At 37.3% G+C, this 21,348-nt stretch overlaps 1 protein-coding gene across 2 annotated transcripts in view; it reads left to right on the forward strand.

Annotated features, from left to right (window-relative positions):
• NOC3L (NOC3 like DNA replication regulator) overlaps positions 1–21,348 on the forward strand; it is a 47,374-nt gene that overhangs the window by 1,617 nt on the left and 24,409 nt on the right. For both annotated transcript variants that reach the window (XM_024739520.1, XM_024739521.1), the window contains exons 3-16: positions 1,149–1,281; positions 2,036–2,193; positions 2,774–2,827; positions 5,004–5,134; positions 8,077–8,238; positions 8,991–9,084; positions 11,331–11,506; positions 12,086–12,214; positions 16,065–16,196; positions 17,774–17,854; positions 18,187–18,287; positions 20,829–20,901; positions 20,988–21,051; positions 21,133–21,204. In XM_024739520.1, coding sequence (XP_024595288.1) covers positions 1,149–1,281; positions 2,036–2,193; positions 2,774–2,827; positions 5,004–5,134; positions 8,077–8,238; positions 8,991–9,084; positions 11,331–11,506; positions 12,086–12,214; positions 16,065–16,196; positions 17,774–17,854; positions 18,187–18,287; positions 20,829–20,901; positions 20,988–21,051; positions 21,133–21,204 — 1,560 coding nt within the window. The remainder of the gene's footprint in view (positions 1–1,148; positions 1,282–2,035; positions 2,194–2,773; positions 2,828–5,003; positions 5,135–8,076; positions 8,239–8,990; positions 9,085–11,330; positions 11,507–12,085; positions 12,215–16,064; positions 16,197–17,773; positions 17,855–18,186; positions 18,288–20,828; positions 20,902–20,987; positions 21,052–21,132; positions 21,205–21,348) is intronic.

The following is a 21,348-nucleotide window of genomic DNA, read 5'->3' on the forward strand; positions in this document are numbered from 1 at the left end:
TGCCAGTGCTGCCACTTTTCCGTTCACTGGCAGTTAGCTAAGGTAAGAACATTGCTTTTCTCTGGTGCATTCTTCACAGTGTTGCTAAGTTTCACTTAGTTTTCTAAACTTCTGGCTTTCTTTTCACTTGGAAACTTGGAGTGAAATTGAGCTGTAATTGTCAGGGTTATTCTTTTGTAAACCTGTTCAAAAATTCCCAAGTACTCAAAAAACAGGTAAGGAATATGACCATTTTGAGTCAGACCAGTTTTTCTACAGGGTTACTCATACTTTCAGGGAATTCATATTTGGCTCTATCTGACTCTTCATTCTTCCCATGCCCATCTCATTCTCTTATCCTGACCTATTTAGTTTGATCCCTTGGCAACACGTTATTGTGATGTATAAAAGGTCATGGGACTGGAAGTCAGGAAACTTGAACTTTTCTCTTAATTTTGTTGCTTACTAGCAGTGTGGCCTTAGTCCGTCACTTAATCTCCAGGTACTTCATCTATTTAAAAAAAAAAATGCATTGGTTGAGTTAGATATTTTTAAAGATCTATCTAAATTTCAGAAGAATTTAAAAAGCATGATGTGTTAGTAATTACATTTTAAAAATAGAAGCAAAAGATTTCTTCATTCTTATATGTTGAGCATCTAAATGAAGTCTCTCAGGCAGTTGGGTATAAGAGTGTAATGTTCAAGTGAAAGATCTGGGTTAGAGAGAATAGTTTTTGGAATTATCAACATGTAGATGGTAATCAGAGCCTTAGGCTTGGGTAAAATCACCATGGAGACTGTGTAGCGTGAAAATAAGAGAACCTAGAACAGAATTTTAAGGAACCCCAGCATTTAAGAACTGGGTGATCTCAAATGCTCTGAAGGACATTGCAGAATGTGTGGACACATTTATTTTTTGGTTGTTACAGTGACCTAAGAATGCTCCTGGCATTTAGATTTCAGGGGGTCAGAGATGCTGGCATTTTGCCTAGCCCAGGACACCCAAGTACAACAAAGAATTGTCCTGCCCAGCGTGTCAGTAGTGCTCCCGTTTAGAAACACTGGGCTAAGGTGTTAGTAAAGCACATGCTTTTCCTATCATAGACACAAAAATGCAGCGTTCTACATTTCTAATACTTGTTTCTGATTTCTTGTTGTTGTTGGAACAGGTAAAAGGATTGAGAGGGAAGAGGAAGAAGAGGAGGAAGCCCTTCCTTTAGATATGATGGATGAAGATGACTTACAGTTAATGAAGGATTTAGGGCAAAGAGCATCTTTTCTAACGAGAGATCTTTCTTCTAGGTAATACTTCATTTAGATTGTAGTCATTCGCATCCTTTCACTGCTAAAAACTTGGTTCTGAATTTTACTTAGGTGGTTAGTGCAAGATGCTGCTCATCTCTGAACACAGTGTTTACAAAGAGTAAACCCTATTCAGTCTATTTCCTAAATAACGTTAGTTCATAAATAAAACAAGCTGATTTTATTTAGTGTATATCTTTATTTCTTTTGAGTCTGAATAGTGAAGTGGAGTGAATGGGTGAAGTATGCTGTTCTTTGTTTGAGGCAGAGCGGTCCCGAGTTCTTTATGGCCATGTTACACATGCCTCAGTCCTTGTTACCCTATTAGGTACATATTATTCCCTTTTACAGAGAGGAAACTAATGCTTTCCCATTGTCACAAGTAGTGGATCTGAAATTTAAACTTAGATACTTCTAAGTCAAAAGTCCATGCTATGTTGTGACAGTTTTGGGGAAAGTAAAATAGCATGATATCACCCTTGGCTCTGTGGAATATTCTTCAAAGAAAAATCTGCTGTAACTTTCACCTTTGTTTTGCCTCTAAAGGGAAAACTAAGTGTAGCCATAGTTTGAGTCTTTATGGTTGGCCATACAATTCATTTATTCATTTACTATACAAATGCTTGGTCTAGATGCTAATATCTATATGCCTATTAAAGGTTTGGTTAGTGGTTTATTTTTCTATGCTTTTAAAATGATAGGTCTCTAGGTTCTTTTTTAAATATATTAAAACTAAATTTTTTTTTTCCTGCAGTGAGCCTGTTCACGCCAGGAAGCGGAAGCATGAGCATGTTATAGATAAATATGAAAAAATACCAAGAACTCTGCAAACTGCACCAGAGAAGGAACTGATTCACTTACTTCCTATTAAAGATAAAAGTGGTATAATCCCACAGACCAGAGAGAAACCAGGTGATCAGCCCATGTATTAGTTAAAATTTTAGCTCCTTACTAATAATCACGTTCAAAATTTTTTCATTCAAAATTTATTTTCTTTTAACTTTTACCCATATTTACAAAAGGGGATAGCTACAGTTAGTCATAGAACAAACTTGATTTTGGCCGGAAATACAGATGGTTATCTCAGGTGCCCATTGTACTATGAGTACAGCTGAAGCCACAAAGTTAAGGTGATTCTTTTCAGAGTATTTCATTATGTTGTTTCTAAAATTAGAGCATATTAGTCATCCTTTTTTAGCCTTTTTTTCCTTACATGTATTTTTTGTGAAATACACACAAAAGTCCAGAAATCAAAGATGTGAAGGTATGTGGTTTATCACCAAAAGCATACCCATAAAACTACCATCTGGGCAAGAAGGAAGTACTGCCAGCACCCAGAAACTTCCCTATACTCCCCTAAATCACTAATTGCTCCCTCCTGACAAAAGTAACTATTTTCTTGAGTTTTATGGTAATCACTTCCCTGGTTTTCCTTGTGGTTTTACCACTTATGTATATTATCACATTTTTAATATGCATATTTTCCATATAGTTATTGACAATAACCAAGATGAAGAGGATCAAGAAGAGATGGAACCTGAAGAAGGTAATGGGATGCATCTTTCTAGTTACTAAATTGTTAATTGAGAATTACATTTTTTTACTTAATGTGAATTAATTAAAATCTGGAATGTGCATTTTGGAGTACTGGTCATTTCAAGCTCATTTCGAACATTTTCCCACATTTTGAAAGTTACCTTGTGTAACTTGAGTCTTTTAAAAAAAAAATTATATAATTATTTAGTTTTGGCTGTGTTGGGTCTTTGTTGCTGCACATGGGTTTTCTCTAGTTGCGGCGAGCGGGGGCTACTTTGTTGTGGTGCGTGGGCTTCTCATTGCAGTGGCTTCTCGTTGTGGAGCATGGGCTCTAGGCGCACAGGCTTCAGTAGTTGTGGCATGTGGGCTCAGTAGTTGTGGCTCATGGGCTCTAGAGTGCAGACTCAGTAGCTGTGGTGCACGGCCTTAGTTGCTCTGCAGCATGTGGGATCTTCCTGGACCAGGGCTCGAACACGTGTCCCCTGCATTGGCAGGTGGATTCTCAACCACTGCACCACCAGGGAAGCCCTGTAATTTGATTCTTTGTTGCTTTTATTATGGAAAATTTTATTCAGTTATGTTTGTGATGTCTAGGTATGCATGAAGAATCTTATAAATTGTTGCTGTTTTGAATTCTTTTTAATTGTAAAGAAGGACCTGCCTACAAATAACTGTTCACTTTTTAGCTTAAATTGTAAAAATGATTCTGTGGTACAGAATTATTTTGGTTCTTTCTTAGAGCAATTATACTTTATGTATGTCTGCTTTACATAACTAAATGTGGGTTCTGATAGCTAGAACAGTTCTAATCAAAGTTAAACTGAAAGAACGTATTTTATTTATTTTTAAAAATAAATTTATTTATTTAATTTATTTATTTTTGGCTGTGTTGGGTCTTCATTGCTGCATGTGGGCTTTATCTAGTTGTGGCGAGCGGGGGCTACTCTTCACTGCGGTGCACGGGCTTCTCACTGCGGTGGTTTCTCTTGTTGCGGAGCACGGGCTCTAGGCATGCGGGCTTCAGTAGTTGTGGCTCTCAGGCTCTAGAGCACAGGCTCAGTAGTTGTGGCACACGGGCTTAGTTGCTCCGCAGCATGTGGGATCTTCCTGGACCAGGCCTCGAACCCACGTCCCCTGCATTGGCAGGCGGATTCTTAACCACTGCGCAACCAGGGAAGCCCTGAACGTATTTTATTGTTTGAAACTATATCGGTTTGGAATTTGTGATAGAACAAGCCGGTTAAATTTTACTTTCTCTTAGCAAACCATATTAGTGTAAATGAGATTACAGGTCAACTGTTAACTGTTTTTAGGCATCCTTCATCAGCTCATTACAGATTATGCTTGTGTGTTATTAAATCTAATTCCCTGTGAATTTCTTAAGGTGGATGTATTTTGTGTAGCTCAAAGGACTGTATAGAGTTGAAAACAAAGGAGCATGTACTTTTAAAAAAACTAAATGAGATTGCTCTTTTCCTTAATTAGTATGAATTATTGTGGGTTTATTAGCACAGTAGTTAAAAATGTGAACTCTTAAGTCAGACTGCCTGGGTTTGAATCCCATTTCTGCCAGGGATATGAGCTTAGGCAAGTTACTTTCTCTTTGCCTCAGTGTATCTACAGAATTGAGCTAATGATAGTACTTGCCTCATGTGATTGTTGAGAGGGTGATATGTAGTAATCTTGGCCCATGGCAAATGCTTGATAAAAGTTAGCTATCATGATTATTTGTTTTTTATAAATTTATTTATTTTATTTATTATTTTTGGCTGTGTTGGGTCTTCGTTGCTGCGCACGGGCTTTCTCTAGTTACAGGGAGCGGGACCTACTCTTCGTTGCGGTGCATGGGCTTCTCATTGCGGTGGCTTGTCTTGTTGCGGAGCACAGGCTCTAGGCACGCGGGCTCAGTAGTTGCATCACATGGGCTCAGTAGTTGTGGCTCGTGGGCTCTAGAGCATAGGCTCAGTAGTTATGGTGCATGGACTTAGTTGCTCTGCAGCACGTGGGATCTTCCCAGATCAGGGCTCGAACCCGTGTCCCCTGCATTGGCAGGCAGGTTCTTAACCGCAGCACTACCAGGGAAGTCCCGATTATTTGTTACTACAAGAAAGTTATTTTATTAATTAAGGTTCTTGGATACTTGTAAATAAAGACATGTTTAAGAGGGGGAACCTAATCTGTTTCAGAGATCATTGAAGAACCCATTAAAGAGCTGACATTAGAAGAACATTTAATTGAGAGGAAGAAGAAACTACAAGAGAAGAAAATGCGTATCGCAGCCTTGGCATCTGCCATATTATCAGATCCAGAAAGTAATGTAAGTATAATTAATTTCCTTAGGCTCTTCATATTATATGTTGTAACAGTCTAATCTTTTAATATTCTCTTGTTAGCTATATGCACACACAGAAAGGAAGAGCATTAACAAAATGTAGTAACTGAGTTAGAATAAGAGTACACAGGACCTTAGCCTAATCCAAATCTGTAGTCTTAGAAAAGTTACTTACACATTCTGAGTCTTACTTTCTTCATCTCTAAATGAAGATATTGGACTTAATGTTGTAACTCTAAAAGTGGTTAAGTGTAAAAATTAACAGTACTAGGGAGGAGGAACCAACTTGCAAGTTGCTTGACTGATCTATAGAGTTATTAAGGAAGGTGGTACACAAACGCCAGTGAGATTAGTTCAGGAATAATTGTAAGTGGAAAAATTTTTTTCTTTAAATTTATTTACTTATTTATTTATTTTTGGCTGCATTGGGTCTTCGTTGCTGTGCGTGGGCTTTCTCTAGCTGCAGCAAGTGGGGACTACTCTTCATCGCGGTGTGCAGGCTTCTCATTACAGTGGCTTCTCTTGTTGCGGAGCACGGACTCTAGGCGCGCGGGCTTCAGTAGTTGTGGTACGTGGGCTCAGTAGCTCCGTGGCACATGGGATCTTCCCAGACCAGGGCTTGAACCCGTGTCCCCTGCATTGACAAGCGGATTCTTAACCACTGCGCCACCAGGGAAGTCCGGAAAAAGTCTATCTGTTTTAAATAAAGTAGACTGAAGAGTTATAATGAATTATCAGTGAGCCATGGGCATGGGGGTAAAGGTGGTGATAGTTATAACATGTGGGCTCAAGAAACCTGAGGTTCAGTCTTGGCTCTTTTTTTTTTTGGCGGTACGCGGGCCTCTCACTGTTGTGGCCTCTCCTGTTGCGGAGCACAGGCTCCGGACGTGCAGGCTCAGCAGCCATGGCTCACGGGCCTAGCTGCTCCGCGGCATGTGGGATCTTCCCAGACTGGGGCATGAACCTGTGTGCCCTGCATCGGCAGGCGGACTCTCAACCACTGTGCCACCAGGGAAGCCCCTTGGTTCTTTTAAGTACTATCTGTTAGACTTTGGGAAAGTCGTTTTACCCAAGCTCATTTTCTTCATCTCTAAAAAGAGAATGGTACTTTTTTGTTTTTTGGCTGCGCTACGTAGCATGTGGGATCTTAGTTCCCCAACCAGGGATCGAACCTGTGCCCCTGCAGTGCAAGTGTGGAGTCTTAACCACTGGACTGCCAGGGAAATCCAGATGGTACCTATTTTAAAACTGTTGTGAGGATTAAATGATAAAATATTCATGAAGTCATTTAAGGGGTACTATTCTTTTTAGCTTGGTGTCCCCAGCATCCTACTGTGATGAGTATTTGTTTATTGAATGATAAAATAGATTATTTACATTTATAGAAAAAAATTCATATGGGTATGCTTTGCTGCAGTACTTGTCCTTTTCTAATAAAGTGAGGGGAAAGGTCTGGAGCAGAATTGGGGAGGGGAATTTGGAATATTTCTCACCAGTATGATCTTATATAATCAGTATAAAACCATAGAGACAAGAGCTATTGATCTCATTTTACAGTTGAAAAATTAAGGCTTACAAATTCAAGTTGTTTCATATTTTAACAGCTACTAGATTGGAACCCAGGTCTTCTAACTCTGGATCCTCATGCTCATTTTATACAAGTTAGGGTTGCAAATAGGTGGTGGCATATTTGTCCTCTCACCACTATATGGCAAACATTTTTGACCAACCAGCACCTTCTCAAGATAGCAGAGCACTCGAGCAGGCAGTGGTAGTTCATCCAGTCAAGCACATTTGTTGAAATCAGCTTTTCACTTCTTCATCACATAATACAAATGATCTTTCTATGATCTTGTTGAAACTAAATGTGGATACATTATATTTAATTCCTGATTAGTTCATGTATAGGTGATTAATATACTTGATTGATGTATGTAACATTTTAATATATTTCAAAAAGTGTTTTTAGGGAAATAGGGCACACATGTTTTAGGAAAACCCAGTGCCATTTGCAGCAACATGGATGGACCTAGAGATTATCAGACTAAGTGAAGTAAGTCAGACAGAGAAAGACAAATACATGATATCACTTATGTGTGGAATCTAAAAAAATGATACAAATGACCTTATTTTAAAAATAGAAGTAGACTCAGTCATACAAAACAAACTTACGGTTACCAAAGGGGAAAGGGGCAGGCGAGAGATAAATTAGGAATTTGGAATTAACAGGTATAGATTACTATATATAAAGTAGATAAACAACAAGGACCTGTATAGCACAGGGAACTGTGTCAGTATCTTGTAATAACCTATAATGAAAAAGAATCTGAAAAAGAATATATGTTTATATATATATATATAAAACTGAATCACTTTGTACCTGAAACATTGTAAATCAACTATACTTCAATTAAAAAAAGTAGCATCGGGCTTCGCTGGTGGTGCAGTGGTTGAGAGTCTGCCTGCCGATGCAGGGGACGCGGGTTTGTGCTGCGGTCCAGGAGGATCCCACATGCCGCGGAGCGGCTAGGCCTGTGAGCCATGGCCGCTGAGCCTGCGCATCCGGAGCCTCCACAACGGGAGAGGCCACAACAGTGAGAGGCCTGCGTACCGCAAAAAAAAAAAAGTAGCATCATAAATAAAAAGAAAACCTAATAAAAAAAGAATTTCTAAAAAATAGGTAGATTAATAAATTTATACTTTTTAAAGTATATTTTTTCTAACTGCTTATTTAACAAAAATATGATGAACTTATAGCTTTAGTGATACATCTTTTTTAATGTGAGCAATGTCTGTAGTTGTGTGTGGCTGTACTAGACTGTGAGCCATTGTGTGAATTCCACTTACTGTGCCAGATGTGAGGCTGTTGTCTTTTGTTTATAATTGTCTTGCCATTTCTCTAGCCATATAAGTTATTTCTTTAACAGATTAAAAAATTGAAAGAATTACGTTCCATGCTGATGGAACAGGATCCTGACGTGGCTGTTACAGTTCGAAAGCTGGTGATAGTTTCTCTGATGGAGTTATTTAAAGACATTACTCCTTCTTATAAAATACGACCCCTAACAGAGGCAGAAAAATCTACCAAGGTAATGCTGGATATAATTTTTTTTTAACATCTTTATTGGAGTATAATTGCTTTACAATGTTATGTTAGTTTCTGCTGTATAACAGAATGAATCAGCTATATGCATACATATATCCCTATATCTCCTCCCTCTTACGTCTCCCTCCCACCCTCCCTATCCCACCCCTCTAGGTGGTTACAAAGCACTGAGCTGACCTCCCTGTGCTATGCAGCTGCTTTCCACTACCTGTTTTACATTTGGTAGTGTGTATATGTCAGTGCTACTCTCTCACTTCATCCCAGCTTACCCTTCCCCCTCCCTGTGTCCTCAAGTCCATTCTCTACATCTGCGTCTTTATTCCTGTCCTGCCCCTAGGTTCATCAGAACCTTTTTTTTTTTAGATTCCATATATTTGTGTTAGCATACGGTATTTGTTTTTCTCTTTCTGATTTACTTCACTCTGTATGACAGACTGTGGGTCCATCCACCTCTCTACAAATAACTCAATTTTGTTTCTTTTTATGGCTGAGTAATATTCCATTGTATATATGTGCCACATCTTTATCCATTCATCTGTTGATGGACACTTAGGTTGCTTCCATGTCCTGACTATTGTAAATAGTAATGCTGGATATAATTACTACACAAAATAAGCTGAAAATTTTGCATAGCTAGAGATGGGAGAAATAGTGGGGACACTCATATTTTGTGCTAATTTAAAAATGGATTTCAGTATTTTGATTTAAGAAAATAATCTTTTTTGGTCTTTTTAGATCCGCAAAGAAACCCAGAAGTTAAGAGAATTTGAAGAAGGCCTGGTTAGCCAATATAAATTTTACTTGGAAAATCTGGAGCAAATAGTTAAAGGTATATTAAAAATATCTTAAAAGTATGTAACACACTTAGCTTTGATCAGGAATGTGAATTCTATATTCTGTCCTGTGTGTTTAGAGTCGTATAGTGTATGGTCAGGAGCAGAGTCTATAGAGTCAGACTTCCTGGGTTCAAATTCTGGTTCACCACCTATGTGGTGGGCAAAGGACTTAATCTCTCTGTGCCTCAGTTTTTCCTGTCTATAAAATGGGAATAAGGATAGTACTTTACCTCATAGGATTGTTGTGAGTAGTGAATTAAGTTATAGATATAAAGTAGAATTATAGTGCCTATACTAGGCACTGGGCTTTATCAGCTATCAGTATTAGTATTATTGTTGCTGCAGTTCTTTACCTAGTCAGTAGTTGTATGTTTCTTGAATTCATGAATGGCTGGAATTTATTCTACTGGTTTTTTTTGAGGGTTTTTTTCTACATCTTTATTGGAGTATAATTGCTTTACAGTGTTGTGTTAGTTTCTGCTATATAATAAAGTGAATCATCTTTATGCATACGTATACCCCCATATCCCCTCCCTCTTGTGTCTCTCTCCCACCCTCCTTAATCCCACCCCTCTAGATGGTTGCAAAGGACCGAGCTGATCTCCCTGTGCCATGCAGCTGCTTCCCACTAGCTATCTATTTTGCATTTGGTAGATGTACTTGGGGCAGGACAGGAATAAAGACAGACATAGAGAATGGACTTGAGGACAAGGGGAGGGGGAAGGGTAGGCTGGGACGAAGTGAGAGAGTAGCACTGACATATATATTCTACTGGTTTTTATTTGAAGGGGGTAGTCAGGGGGGAAGGATAATGTGAACTGGTTGTAGTGAGTGCCTTGAAAATGGACTTAACATCGGGATGATAAACTCTTCTATCAAACCCTGTTCTCTTTCTCTTTGTTCAGAAGAGGAAGGACGTGGGAGACATTCAGGCATGAATGGGGAAGAGATTTCATTGCCAAGGCGAGGTGCTTTCACCTGACTCACTTGGGCTCCTTTACTCAGTGCTGGGTCTAAGGATCACCCAGCTGCTAGCTCAGCTGCAGCAGAGCTACTTAATCTGTCGGCCCAGTAATGACATGGAGGTGGGGTGGGTGGCATGGGCATTGCTTCTGTGCTCTGGCATCCCGACTGGAACCTACATACTAGCATTTATTTATTTACCTATTGATCTACCTGTCTGTCTGTCTATTAGAATGTCTTCAAGATTCATCCTTGCTGTAGCATGTGTCAATATTATCTTCCCTTTTTAAGGCTGAATAATATCCCATTGTATGTGTACACTACATTTTGTGTATCCATTCACCCATCCATTATGAAGTCCTGTCAGTTTTAAGTAAATAGAAGGTATTCTTACTTACGGTGAATACAGTCTGAGGAAAAATCACATATATGAGAAGCAAGTTTAAAACAGGCACTAGGGAATTCCCTGGCTGTCCAGTGGTTAGGACTCCATGCTTCCACTGCAGGGGACACGGGTTATATCCCTGGTTGGGGAACTAAGATCCCGCATGCTGTGTGGCACAGCAAAACAAAATAAATAATAAAATAAATTAAAATAAAATGAAGCCAAGGCACTGTCTTCTATACTGTCTTTCACATCTCTGGTTGTGTATGATGTAGGAGGAGGTCTTGAACCTACTCTAGAAAAAAAATCAGCGTATTTTCATATCCTCAAGATACTGTTTTCAAGATACTGTGTTACAGTAACAGAATATGTATGTAGAAGTTTCTAGAAAAGAGGTACTGTGAATCATTAATTATTTTGAAGGAGAAATTAAACTTTTTTTGGACCTCCTGGGTAAAGATACCACAGTGAGCCTCAACAAGAAGCCAGGGGAAATGATGCTTATGGAAAGCCAAGACTCTTGTAATTGTGGTTAGTCAGAGGGTGGATGATGGTAGGCAGATTTAATGGTAACATCTGTACTTGTGTCAAAGTGTAGACAAGGATGATGGTAGGCAGATTTAATGGTAACATCTGTACTTGTGTCAAAGTGTAGACAAGGATGATGGTAGGCAGATTTAATGGTAACATCTGTACTTGTGTCAAAGTGTAGACAAGGATGATGGTAGGCAAATTTAACAGTAACATCTGTACTTGTATCTGAGTGTAGCCAGCTCATACTTAAGAAGTTACATGGTATGTTGATTTTTCATATTACTGTTTATTACTCTAAAACAAACTAATTGAAATTTTAGCCAATGAATAAAGTAACTACAGTTATCTCTTGATTAGACTGGAAGCAAAGGAAGCTGAAGAAAAGTAACGTGGTTTCCTTAAAGGCCTACAAGGGACTGGCAGAGGTGGCTGTGAAGAGCCTGTGTGAGCTGCTGGTGGCCCTGCCTCATTTCAACTTTCACAACAACATCATTGTACTGATTGTCCCTCTCATGAATGACATGTCAAAATTGGTGGGTTGCTTTTGTTGCTGTTGTCCTTAACAGAAAATCAGACGATGTCATTATTTTTTTTCCTCTCAAAATTCTTTTGGCGCTATTATTTATTGCTAAAATGGGGTCCTTTGTTAAATACTGTCTCTTCAAGAAAATTGTTTGAATGTAAGCTTGGTGAAGTGGTTCTGAATAGGAGGTGGTTTTGCCCTCCTCTTCAATTAACAGAAAATCATAGACGATGTCATTTTTTTTTTCCTCTCAAAATTCTTTTGGCGCTATTATTTATTGCTAAAATGGGGTCCTTTGTTAAATACTGTCTCTTCAAGAAAATTGATTGAATGTAAGCTTGGTGAAGTGGTTCTGAATAGGAGGTGATTTTGCCCTCCTCTTCAGGCTGTGTCTGCACACATTTTGATTGTCATGACTATGGTGATGGAGGATTGTTGCTGCTGGCTTCTGGTGGATAAAGGTCAGGGAGGCTTCTAAACATCCTCCAATGCACAGGACAGGGCCCCACAACAACGAATTATCTGGCCCCAAATGTCAATACTGCTGAGGCTGAGAAACACTGGTTTAGTGTAACATTTTATTTTTCAGATATCTGAAATGTGTTGTGAAGCAGTAAAGAAACTCTTTAAACAAGATAAATTAGGCCAAGCATCGCTCGGTGTAATTAAAGTGATTTCTGGTTTTGTGAAAGGCAGAAATTATGAAGTTAGGCCAGAGGTAAGCCTTTTTTTTCTCACTTTGTATTGTGTTTGTTTTTAAATTACGAAGTTAATTTTCAGTTGTTATGAGGAATTTATTTTTTATAGATGTGTAAAGTATAAAGTGAAAGTGCTCCCCAGAAGTAACCAGTCATAGCAGTTCGGCGTGTATCCTTCTAGATGTTTTTGTATGCAGAGAGAGACATACTTTGTATTTTAAAATTTTAAAAATGGGTTTATACTTTGGAAACTATTCCGAAGCTGTTTTCATTTAATGTATTGTGGACTAATATATAGGGCTATCCCATTCTTTTTAACAAGCCTGCTGTAGTATTCCATTATGTGAATAATATTTAGTCCCTACTTGATGGATGGCTGAGTTGTTTCTAGATTTTTGCTGTTACAGTCAGCATAGAGAAGAATGTTTGGGCCATGTTATTTTTTCACACTTGTGTGAGTATTCTGCGAGTTAAATTTCTGAAGTGTGGATACTGGATCCAACAGTATACACATTTAAATATTTGAGAGCTAATGCCAAATTGTCCTCCAAAAACATTTGATCACTTGTGTTCCCGCTAGTGATAGGAGTGTCATTTCCCCACAACCTACCCAGTGTTGAATATTTTTACTCTTTAATCTTTGTTAGTCTGATAGGTAAAAAATTACATAAATTAATGTATATTATTTTGTTTACACATTTTTATTAGTGAGGTTTTACTTCCTTTCATACATTTATTAGTCATTTGAATTTTTTGCCTGTTTGTATTGTTTGCCAGTTTTTCTCCTCAGGTATTTGACTTTCTTAAAGACATGTAATAATTTTTTAAATGTGCATATATTTGAATAAATATGAGCCATGTACTAGGCACTGTTCTAGGTCCTGGGGATAAAGTAGTGAACAAAAGAAACAAAAGCTCTGTGTGTTTGTTGAGCTTAAGTTACATAGTAAGGATATTAAGTCTCTGTTATATAAGTTGCAAATATTTATTTGTTGCTCTGTCCTTTAATTTTGTGTTGTTTTTTTGCTTTATAGAAATTTTGCATTTTAATTACTTATTTTACAGAATTGATTTTTTTCCAAGAATATCAAGTATCTTGCCATTTTCTTTTATGTTCTTAAGTGAAGTTTTATAGTTTTCTTCATTTGGGTCTTAGATATTTTCATTAATTTTTAGTCATATAGTTTTGATTGTTAAGCTGATTTTTTTTTTTTTACTGTTTTATTTCCTAATTTTGAAGTCTTCTTCCTTTGCCGTCAAATTCTTTTCATCCCTTATAGCTGATAACTTTAGTTGAACTGCTAACATTACTAATATTGGGCTTAAGTATTACTCAGAATTTTAGAGTAATCAGGGAATAAGGCTTGAACATGAAATTGGCCATAGGGAATCACTTTCATTTTAATGATGCTAGAATATAAACTGCTTTCTTTACTTTCTTGGTATTTGTTTGTTTGCTTGGTATATATACACTTTGTATAGTAATGTGATTTTTTTAAGGTGTACAATGTGATGATTTAATCTATGTATACACTGAAATGATTACTGCAATCAAGTTAATTAACACATCCATCACCTCTCATAGTTACCTTTTTTTTGTCGTGCGAATACTTAATATCTACTCTCCTAGCAAATTTCAGGTCTATGATACAGTATTATTACCCAGAACTTATTCACCTTATAACTGAAAGTTTGTATCCTTTGACCAGGATTTCCTCATTTCCTCCATTCCCTGGCAAGTACCATTCTACTCTCTGGTTCTGTGGGTGTGACTTTTTGAGATCATACAGTATTGATCTTTCTGTGTCTGGCTCATTTCACTTAGCATGATGTCCTGCAGGTTCATCCATGTTATCAGAGATGACAGGACCCTCCTTTTAAGGCTGAATAACATTCCATTGTATGTATGTCCCACATTTGCTTTGTTCTGGCAGGCACGTAGATTGGTTCCATATCTTGGCTTTTGTGAACAGTGCTGCAGTGAACATGGGTGTGCAGATACCTCTTTGAGATACTGATTTCATTTCCTTTGGATATATACCCAGAAGGAGGATTGCTGGATCATATGATAATTGTATCTTTAATTTTTTGAGGAGCTTCCATACTGTTCCATAATGGCTGTGTCAATTTACATTCCCACGAAGAGTGTACAAGGGTTCCCTTTTCTTCACAGCCTCACTAACACTTGTTATTTCTTGTCTTTTTCATAATAGCCATTCTGATAGGTGTGAGGTGGTATCTCACTGTGATTATGGTTTGCATGTCCATGATGATTAGTGCTGTTGAGCATCTTTTCATTTACCTGTTGGTCATTTGTTGTTTGTCTTCTTTGGAAAAAATGTGTTTTTAGATCCTTTGTTCTTTTTCAAATCAGGTTATTTGTTTTTTGCTGTGAGTTGTTTGAGTTCCTTAGTATTTTGGATATTACCCCTTATCAGATACATGATTTGCAGATATTTTCTGCCATTCCATAGGTTGCCTTTGCATCTTGTCGATGGTTTCCTTTGTGTATGGAAGGTTTTTAGTTTACTGTAGTCTCACTTGTTTGTTTTTGCTTTTGGTGTCGTATCTAGAAAATTAATGCTCAGACCAATGTCAAGGAGCTTTGTCTCTATGTTTTCTCTTCTAGGAGTTTTATGGTGTCAGGTCTTACACTTAAGTCTTTAATCCATTTTGAATTAATGTTTGTGACTGGTAAGATAAGGGTCCAGTTTCATTCTTCTGTATGTGGATATCCAATTTTCCTAACACCATTTATTGAAGAGACTATTCTTTACCTATTGTGTATTCTCGGTTCCCTTACCAAAGATTAGTTGACCATGTGCCACATTCTTTGATTTGGAGTTATTTTTCATTTGTGGGTGATACTTTATGAGCACATAGAATATCTACAAAATACTCAAATCTTTCTGAGACCTAGAGTGACTTCAGGTTCAGTGTTTATGCTTTTAGTTCTTCCTTGTTTTCATTACATGCTTTAAATGAAGTTCTCAGCTTTCTTCCAAATGTACATATTGGAACCTCAGACGGATACAAACCTGTAGTTCTTTTTTCTCCAAGAATGCTGCTGTGACTGCAGGTCAGTAGAGTGGTTTCTTCCCCAGAAAACGTAGGATTTTAAACCCCTTTTGTCTTTGTGTTTGGATGGTTGCTGTAGCACACAGTACATCAGTTTCTAAATTAGTTTCTGAACTTTTTTGAATGGCTTAAGGCAATAGTACATGTGGTCCCTGGACCAGCATCAGCTGGTGATTAGAAATACAAATTCTGGAGCCCCACTGCAGACCTGCTGAATCAGAAGCTCTGGGGATGGGGTCTAGCTTTTTGTGCTTTAACAAGCCCTCCAGGTGATTGTGATGTTTGCTAAAGTTGGAGACCCACTGGCCTGAAGAAAAATAAGTTGTCTTAATAACACTAGTCTTCATTTTTTTTTTGTTGGGAAAAAAAGATTAGAACTGTTAACTGCAAAACTGAATCTGGTTTGGGAATTTAAAGCTGGTTTAGAAATGTCTAATAAATATCGTCTTCTCCCATACTGGTCCAAACCTTTTCCTGACCTGTCTACTCTTTGTAATCCTATCTACCAGTGCCAGGTAGTGTTCTCTCTTCCTTGTTTTTATTCCACTGCAAAGTAATATTATGTGTATTTAGCCAAATACTAGTGTCCTTTCATAGACAAAATTTACCGAATATGCTTAACAAAAAGATAATAGAACTTTGTGTAAAATGTGATAAAAGATGTTTCAGAGTTTTTTGTATTTTGGGTTTTTTTGGCATGAAGGAAGAACACTGTTGAATGCTTATTCTGTTTAAAGTATTTGAGGGCAATATAAATATTAAGCTGTGTATTTGTGTTTTCTTCACTACTAGATGTTAAAAACATTCTTGTGCCTAAGGATCAAAGAAGTAGAAGTGAAAAAAGATACAGAGGATATTAATAAACAAAAAAAGTTCATGACTTTCAAGGAAAAGAGAAAAACTCTATCAAGAATGCAGAGAAAGGTTTGATTGATTTCCTTTTTTGTTTTAATTGATTTTAGATTAAAATCATAATATAGGCACAGGTAAAAATCATAGTTAAGATATAAATATTTTAAAATCTGATATTTAGAGAATTTTATTTTCTCCAGTTATTGCAAAGAAATTGTTTTATTAAATCAACTTAAACAGACAGTTCATTAGCAAAGAGAGCAGTAGATGAAAAGGTTTTCTTGCTGTGCTGGCTTTTTTTTTTTTGGCCACACTGCACCACTCGGCATGCGGGATCTTAGTTCCCCGACCAGGGATCTAACCTGTGCTCCTTGTGTTGGAAGCACGGAGTCTTAACCACTGGACCACCAGGGAAGTCTCCATGCTGGCTTAGATTCATCGTGATAACACAGATTCCTTCCTTAACAGAAAGGATGCATTCATGTGAAGTTGGCAACAAAGTAGGTTTTAGTTGAATCTACTTTCTCTGTTGGTTTGTATTTGAAAACTAGGTTGAAATTCCAGGCTTTTGTTTATTTACTATGAGACTTTGGAAACATTTTTTTAATATTCTGAGAAATGGAGCTAAAAATAGCACCTACCTTGCAGGGTGATTGTGTAGTTTAAATATAATGACATAGGAAAAGCACTTAGAGTGTGCAGCGCTGGGCACACTTTATACACATTAGTTACCACCACCACCATTATTATGATCACTTCTCAAAACATTTCTAAACAGTTTATTAGGGTTTTCAAATGGGTTATAAAAACAAAGGAAAAAATAATTTCCAGGGAGATCCATCTTTGAATGTGTCTAATAAATTTTGAAAATAAGCCAGGAATATCAAAATAGACTTAATGATTGTTAACAAATGAAGGTAAATATTTAAATTATTTATACCATACTATCCTCATATACGTTGGATGTGCCTGTTAGGAACAGCATGTATGTGGCTAGTGGGGAAGCAAAGGCCCAATAAGCAGCTCTTTAACAGCTTCGTGTGAGGGAATGAAACGCCATTCCTCAGTCAGTCCCCAGTGTCTCAGGCAGCTTAGCAACCATTGTTTGCTGCTCTAACAGCATAAGGGAGTGGAAAAAAACGGTTTTCTGTATGTATAGTATCTGGTTTTATGCATTGTATGTAAATGAGTTTGGGAAGCATTGTTGATGACTGGTTTCCACATTATAGATGATTAAACAATAAGAATTATTTCTGGGCTCAGCATGTCCTTCCTTTCTTTCTTTTTTTGAAAAAATTTAAATTACAGAAAACTACAGAGAGTAGTATAATATAGCCCATGTATTTACCATTCTGATTGAGCAAATATTAATATACTTCAGTTTCTTTCTTGAAAAGAAAGAAACCATTGGTGATAGAGTTGGAGTCCCTTTGTCCCTTCTCCAGTCCCATTCTTCTCCCTTCCTCATAGGAGGCAGCCACTGTCATAAATTTGGTTTATGGATGCTTCTTATCCATTTTTCTATTTTTGCTTATATTTGTAGACGGTCTGTGGTATTATTGTGTGTGTTTCATAATATTGGCATAATGCCTCTCTGAAGGTAGCTTTTTCATTCAGTGGTATACTCTTTTTTTTAAATCTATTTTCAGTGGAAGAAAGCAGAAGAGAAACTAGAGAGAGAGCTTCGGGAGGCAGAAGCTTCGGAGAGTACTGAGAAAAAACTTAAACTGGTAGGCAGTTTCACGTTTTCTCATGCTTTTAAAATGTTTTGTTAAATGATTTCAACTAGAGATTTATTGCTTCAACTTGTGGTTGTATGACTTTGGTTTATTTCATGAGGCTTAGATACATGATGTATAAGAAATGATAAATGTGATTGATGATGCTAGTTTTAGGAAATCACAGGATGTGTATCTTCATTCTGCTTTGTTGAAGCTCTTAAGATTGAATAGTGGGGAGTGATGGGAAAGCACAGAAAAGGTTGGGTTTTGAAAGCTGTAGTTGTGGTAACTCGGGAGAAAGTATACTAGGTTATACTGAAGTCATTTTGTCTGTTCTGCAGCACACGGAGACTCTGAATATTGTGTTTGTGACCTACTTTAGAATATTGAAGAAGGCCCAGAGGTCACCTCTCCTGCCAGCAGTTCTGGAAGGTCTTGCCAAGTAAGGGCTGTGTAGGTTGAAGCCTTTTAGATTCTTTCTAAATCAATAAGACCGAAGTAACCATGAATTTTAAACAGGGTTCACTAATGATGACCCGGTGTCCTTCTTAGTTCTCATTCCTTTTTTATTTGTCACCAGCTTTTCCTTGGAACTGTTCATGACACTACACTTTTTTGGTTTTCTCATCTCAAACCTTTTATTTTAAAAATCTCGTTCGCTAACTCTTTCCTCCTACTTATTACTTAGTTCTCGCTGTCCCTAGGGTTCATCCCTCAGTTCTGCTTTCCTTCTGTTCTGTAGTCAGTTTTTAGTCTTGCATAATCTGTTCCTCTTAAGATAGGTCTTCTTGTATTCTGTCAACACTAATGAACCTACTGGGGGATGTGAGCCAGAATAATGGTTGTCAGGATAGTTTTCTACAATTATTTGAGGTATTGTCCTGTAGAACAGTGCTATCCAGTAGAAACATAGTGTGAACTACATATGAAATTTAAAATTTTCTGTTAAACCACTTTGGAAAGGAAAAAGAAACAGATGAAATTAACTTAAATATATTTTGTTGAACTCATTTTATCTAAAATATTATTTTGACATACATTAATGTCAAAACATTAATGAGATGAAACATTAGTGAGATATTTGGCATGGCTTTTTTCATACTGTATCTTCTAAAAGTCATATATGTTTTACATTATAGCACATCATCTCAGTTTGGACTAGCCACATTTCAAATCCCTAATGGCCAGTGGCTGCGTTGGATAGCACAGCTTTAGAAATAGGACTAATGTCTGGAAGATAGAGAAAAGGCAAATTTGGTTCGATGTAGAAGAAATCACTTTCTAATGACTGTAGCTATTTGGTGATGAGATGCTTTGCCTTATAAGATAGTGTGGTCCTTGTCATTGAAAGAGAGGTTGGTCAGAGGTTCAAAGAGAAGGGATTATTCTTACCTTAGGTAGGACCTGTTTGTTTTTTTCAATGATCAATTTCTTTTTTTCTTTTTTGTTTTTGTGTGTTGGGTCTTCGTTGCTGTGCATGAGCTTTCTATAGTTGTGGCGAGTGGGGACTACTCTTTGTTGCAGCGTGCGGGCTCATTGTGGTGGCTTCTCTTGTTGCAGAGCATGGGCTCTAGGCACGTGGGCTTCAGTAGTTGTGGCACATGGGCTCAGTAGTTGTGGCTCATGGGCTCTAGAGCGCAGGCTCAGTAGTTGTGGCACATGGCCTTAGTTGCTTCTCGGCATGTGGGATCTTCCTGGACCAGGGATCAAACCTGTGTCCCCTGCATTGGCAGGCGGATTCTCAACCACTGCACCACAAGGGAAGCCCTGGCAGGTGGATTCTCAACCACTGCACCACCAGGGAAGTTCTAATGACCAATTTGTTTATTTAAACAAATTTTCAATAATACATGCTCATTTAAAGAATTCAAATAATGCAATTAAGAATTAAAAGATCACAAGTTCCCTTCCTTCCTATATCAGTATGTAAATCTGCCCACCTGCCTTCCTTCATAGAAATTGAATCTTTCACATAAATGTATACTGTTCTGTAACTTCCTTTTTTTTTGGATAAACAGTTATTCTGGGTATCCTTCTATGTTAGCACATATAGACCCACTTTTCTTTTTAAGTTCATAATACTCCATGTCATGGATATTTAACACTTTATTTGGTCAGTCCCCAGCGCTACACTGGAAATATCTTCAATGTACTTGTGTGCACATATTGTTAGGTCAAAGAGTAGGATCATTTTAAATTTTGATAAATATTGCCGTATTACTTCCCAAAAAGGTTGTACCAATACACAGGGAATATATGACCTCTGAGGTCCTTCCTTCTTCTAAGATTTACAGTGTCAAAGGCTCTTGCACTAATATTGAAGAGATATCCTGACTTTAACTACTTCGGTGCCTGATATTTTATAGTGTACAGAGTCCTCTGACATTTAGTAGCTCACATGATTCTTTCTCTTTAACTCTATTGAATGATCTCAGTTATTTTTCAAAATAGAAGGCCAGGACAGTCAGCTCTTACCTAGGATTATATAGGTAATTAATTGCTGAGCCTGAACTAGACACTAGCTCCAAGATTTTTTCTTTTCTTTTTAAAGCTTTCATAGGGTCCATTTTCTAACTAATAGCAAAATCTTTCCTCCTTTCCTTCTTCCTGCCCCATTTTCCTAGAAGCTGTAACTGCTGACTCCTTTGTGACTTAGAACATTGTTGGACACCTGGTCAACTTGACTCAGAGAACTTGTTTGCTCTTAGCAACTTCTTTCTCTGGGTAGGAGTATTTTTGAAATATATTTAGTTTGTTTAGTGCCTCATATATTCCTGCTGAGTATAGTGTCCAGTCGTGGATGAATTGTCCAAAGAGCCCAGTCTGAATTAATGAAAAGTATCGATAATCACCATCATCTCCATCATAGCTAACATTTTGAAATAAGTAATATTGAAAATGTGGTTTTAAAGTCAGGTTTAATTTTTAACTGCTTTATGTCTATTTTTAGGTTACCTTTTAACTAAGTTTTGTTTGATTCTAGGTTTGCTCACCTTATAAATGTGGAGTTTTTTGATGATTTATTAGTAGTTCTACATTCTCTCATTGAGTCTGGTGTAAGTAACTCTACTAATGAATTACTTTTTAAGATATAAATTGTAATTATTCTTAATATCCTTTTTTTTTTCCTCTTCGTTTTAAGGACCTAAGCTATCAAGAAAGTCTTCACTGTGTCCAGACTGCTTTTCATGTTCTTTCTGGGCAAGGTAAGATACTTTCTTGATTAAGTTTTGTTTTCTTTGCCTTTGGAGGCTTTAACATACCTAATTTTTGTTCTCATTTCAAAGGTGATGTTCTGAATATTGATCCAATGAAATTCTATACACATCTTTACAAAACACTGTTCAAGTTACATGCAGGTATGTATGCTTAGATAATGTGTCTTTAATAAATCTTTATCTTCTAAGAATATTTTGTGACTGGAATTATAGTCAATGAAAATTGAGAAATAGGAGCAGGTATATAAAATGCTGGCCTGCCAGTGCTACACATCTGTATTTAAC

Source organism: Neophocaena asiaeorientalis, unplaced genomic scaffold (assembly GCF_003031525.2).
Source record: "Neophocaena asiaeorientalis asiaeorientalis breed wild unplaced genomic scaffold, Neophocaena_asiaeorientalis_V1.1 scaffold597, whole genome shotgun sequence".
Lineage (NCBI taxonomy): Eukaryota > Metazoa > Chordata > Mammalia > Artiodactyla > Phocoenidae > Neophocaena > Neophocaena asiaeorientalis.